The 2500-nt window shown below is 38.3% G+C and overlaps 1 protein-coding gene across 1 annotated transcript in view; it reads right to left on the reverse strand.

Annotated features, from left to right (window-relative positions):
* Positions 1–2500, reverse strand: part of LOC137988546 (actin maturation protease-like) — a 6278-nt gene that overhangs the window by 953 nt on the left and 2825 nt on the right. The window contains exon 3 of the mRNA XM_068834548.1: positions 1–1845. This exon is cut by the window's left edge and continues 953 nt beyond it. Within this exon, the coding sequence (XP_068690649.1) occupies positions 1508–1845 (338 nt within the window). The 3' untranslated portion in view covers positions 1–1507. The remainder of the gene's footprint in view (positions 1846–2500) is intronic.

Below are 2500 nucleotides of genomic sequence, written 5' to 3' on the forward strand. Positions count from 1 at the left end.
TTGTTGCCTTGCTAATGTTTTTCTAACTTATGATCACCAAAACTATTGAATCAGGTGCAAGGGGACTGGAAAAGAGTGAGTTGCCATGCGAAACAATTTCTTTACAGCCGAAGGTGTGTTTCCTGTATAACTATTACCAATGCAGATATTTCCAAATTAACGACGTTTTTTATCTTTCCTGGAATTCTATAATAATAAACCTACAAATTCAAGCAATGAAAATTTGATCATAGAAGCACTTGAAAGTGACTGCATTTTCATTGATTTTTTTTGTTTTTCATCACTTATTACTGGGTGAAGTGGCAAGATACAACAAAATCCTTGACTATTCTACAGGTACTCCGGCCTTTAATGATCTCAGAAATGGTAGACACAACCCAGAGTGGCCAGGAAAAAAATTTAGCCTGAAGAAAAAGAAATTCAATTTCATTATACAACGAAAACCATGTTTAAAGATAATGATGTTGATGTGAACAGGCCACAACAATAACAACAGCAACCTTTGAATTTGGTCATGAGAAACAGGGAATGTCATGTGGTTGATATTGCCCTAGAACCACATCCCAGTGCTACAGATCTGAATCCCAGTATGTGTCACACACCACTCCTGTTGTAATAATGGGGAAAGCTCCCACAAAAAGAGCCTTTGGGTTGCCTTTGCCTGTGGTCAGCCTCTTGCCTCATTTTGAGCAAGGTTGTCTTTCCAACCTGTTCAGAGCACAGATTCTAACTACTTGTTCCTGGCTAACCACGTCAAATGAAGACGTCAAAAGCAACAAATAAATGAAAGGTTAACATATGATTGTCTAAAGTACACAAAGTCAATTCTAAACTTGTTGTCAAGTACCAAATTTCATATTTGTAAGGCATGGAGGCCCGGGGAGGAATGGGGATGGGGTGCATATGAAAGGAACAGAGATGCTCGTCGTCTCGCTTAGGGGTGTAAATTTGTGATTTTGGTCTCAATTATGGTGCTCTTGGCAAAATGCCATAATGTGTAGCTGTGACGGTCTCATTTAGGGTTGCATGCAAAGAAAAGACAAAAATATATATTTAAATATGGTCTCTTTGAGGGATTAAAAAAACAAACCACTCCCAGATTGGTCACCTTTTGGGTTTAATTTAAAATTTCTGATAAGCATCCCTGCCCCTTCATACGTCAAGTCCCCCTTCTTTAGTGGGTATGGAGGTATTATATGTACTATTACTATGGCCCAGTGGTTAGCATGCTTGTCTTGAGATATGGATTCAAGACCTGTTTTGACCACTCGTTGAATACTGGTAGTCGTTTAATACTGGTAGTCCCTGGTTCAACTTCTCAGCTGCTGTCTTGTAAAAATAGCCAGATGGTTTGCCTCTGGCAATTCTCTGGGATTCTGAACTGTTGTCATCATCGTTCTGTTCTATCATTTCATTGATAGTGTTTCATGGGCCCTGAAAAGCCCAGGAGAGTGGTCAATTAAGTATGTATGTTCTATGTAATATTAAAATGATGAGCTATAATTAGTTATGTTAGGATTGACTTGACTGATTGATTTGTTATAACTATTTTCCCACGAAGTCCCACACCAATACCCTCCTCAGGGACAACAAAGTTTCCATTCTGCTTTTTAATTGGATCCAGTTCAAAAAGGTTTGCATTACTTTTCTCCACACTTGCCAAAGTCCACACAGCAGTGTGCCTTGATTTCCCATGTTTTGCACACAAATAAATGTGTTGTGCTTTCCAGTTTTCAGGCATGAAAAAAATAGGAGATGGCCTTGTATGGAATAATGTGGGTAAAACAGTGTCTTGTTGGCATACTGTCAAATCACAGCTGTTGGCAGGAAGTTCAACAAGCACACCTGTACAGAAAATTTAATAATACTGTTAATGTGAAACACTAACAACAACTAGGTAGACTAAGAGCGGTTTTCAAATGAGTGTCGCAAAACCAAAACCAAAGTAATTACTTTGGCTAATCAAAAAGGACGGAGACAATTCAGTAAACCAATCAAAACTCGGAGTAACCACACATAGCCAACAAAAGGCGCGGGAAAATATGCACGCACGAGCCACGATTGGTTTTTGGTTTAACTTCTGATTGGTTGAAAAAATGGCACAAGAACTTTGAACCAATCACTGAGTGAAGTAATGCAAAACCAAAGCAATTCGCTAATTACTTTCGACACTCAATTGAAAACCTCTCTATTATTATTATTATTATTATTATTATTACTATTATTAACTGCCATGAAATCTTCTCAAATTGCATGACTTGTCATCATACTTGACATATGAAAAGCTTTAATACTCTTTAAGCTGCCAATGCACCCATACTGCTGAAAATAAAAAGCTGGAAATATTTAGCTGTATTTGTTGGCTATTGTTTTACTTATGTCCAGAAATCCAGCAAATTACATGCACTCCTTGTTTTTATCAGTACCCATTCACACCTAAAGAGTCAATTCCCCCCCCCCCCCCCCTCAACCCCCAAGTCCGCTAGTAAAATCATTTGGC

Source organism: Montipora foliosa, chromosome 2 (assembly GCF_036669935.1).
Source record: "Montipora foliosa isolate CH-2021 chromosome 2, ASM3666993v2, whole genome shotgun sequence".
Classification (NCBI taxonomy): Eukaryota; Metazoa; Cnidaria; class Anthozoa; order Scleractinia; family Acroporidae; genus Montipora; species Montipora foliosa.